The following is a 1,458-nucleotide window of genomic DNA, read 5'->3' as shown; positions in this document are numbered from 1 at the left end:
TTCTATAAATAGGGAGAAAGGCTTATTTGCCCAAACCATTGGGAAGTTTCCTTGTAAAATAGTCGAGTATATAATAGAAGCTTTCTTTCTTACTTCGTAGCATTCCTTATCGCATCTATTGCTATCCTAGTCATTAGTACATCGTAGGGAAGTGTTCCAAGCATGACTTAATTAAAGAAACACTAAGTGGAACACGGTGATTGAGTCATCCCGTGACACGTGGTATCAAAGCCCATAGTTTGTGTAAGCAAGATATCATAGTTATGGAAGGAGGGAGTAGTGAAGTACCAAACGTGCCTCCTGTTGTCGAAGAGAAAGAAAGAAAGTACAAGAAGAGGGACATGTTAATAGATGCCTTGGCAAGCTTAGAAAACAAGCTTACACGGGTCTCCTTGAATGGAAGGAAACTGTCGATCAGTTCGTTGCAGAGATAAGTGACACGAGCAATGGATTGAAGGAGCCCATCGGTGTTATCAAGGAAGAAGTCCTTAAATTTGTCAAAACCTTGCGGAGAAAGTTCCATGAGAAGGTAGATGCATTACAAGCCGAAGTAAACTTATGCAAGGAAGCAATCGTCGAAGAGACCATTACGAGAACCTTGTCGCACACAGAAGCACCCAAACCGTTGAAGTATGGAGGAAACGCGACCCCAAAGAACATGATGAATTCTTTTGGTCGATAGAATGCTACTTCAATGCTAGTCAAGTAAAGGACGACAAGACAAAGGTAGATACAACCATTCTTTATCTATGCGAGAGTGCAGCTCTATGGTGGAGAAGGAAGCAAAGTGAGATTGAAAAAGGATTATACACCATAGACACATGGGAAGAATTCAAGAGGAAACTTCAGAGACAATTCTGCCTACACAATGTTGAAGACATAGCGATGAAGAAACTTTGTGGGCTAAAGCATACTAGATCCATTCAAGACTACATAGTTGAGTTCACAAACTTGATGCTAGAGTTACCCAATATTCAGGAGAAAGACAAACTTTTCTATTTCATGGATGGGCTACAATCTTGGGCTTACAATGAGATAAAGAGGAGAAATGTTAGAGAAATTGATGAAGCTATCGTTGTGGAAGAAGATCTAATGGAATTTCGAAGAACCCGCGGTTAAGAAAAATAGTGGGAGATATCAATTAGCATTGGAATCACACACAAAGCAAGACACACTCCAACCCTCGAATTCGAAGGGAAAAGAAATAGAAGGAAGAAATAAAAAAGGATAATTGAAGGAAGTCAAGTGTTACCTATGTGATTGTCCTCACTTGATTTGAAATTGCCTGAAGAAAAAGACCTTCTATGCGATGGTGTTGCAAAAAGAAGAAGACGAAGCACAAATAAGCTCAATGCATTTTTTAAACTCAATATCAAAGGATGAGATAAAATCGTCTAAAAGGAAAGAAAATAAAGTAGGGATTCTCATGTTTGTTGAAGCCAAAGTAAATGCAAAGAA

General features: G+C 39.1%; 1 protein-coding gene across 1 annotated transcript; it reads left to right on the top strand.

Moving 5' to 3' along the window:
* The first annotated feature begins 558 nt into the window (after positions 1-558).
* Positions 559-1,119, top strand: LOC145030523 (uncharacterized). Its single transcript, XM_078978877.1, has one exon. The coding sequence runs from the start codon at positions 559-561 to the stop codon at positions 1,117-1,119; it is 561 nt and encodes a 186-aa protein (XP_078835003.1).
* The last annotated feature ends 339 nt before the right edge of the window (positions 1,120-1,458 follow it).

The sequence above is a fragment of the Lactuca saligna genome, chromosome 2, assembly GCF_052625555.1.
Source record: "Lactuca saligna cultivar CGN05327 chromosome 2, ASM5262555v1, whole genome shotgun sequence".
NCBI lineage: Eukaryota > Viridiplantae > Streptophyta > Magnoliopsida > Asterales > Asteraceae > Lactuca > Lactuca saligna.
The sequence above is the reverse complement of the archived record's forward strand: the minus strand, read 5'-3'. Positions and strand labels throughout refer to the sequence as shown.

Excerpts from the sequence above, each read along its gene's own strand:
- LOC145030523 (XM_078978877.1), top strand. The coding sequence starts at position 559 with ATGCAAGGAAGCAATCGTCGAAGAGACCATTACGAGAACCTTGTCGCA.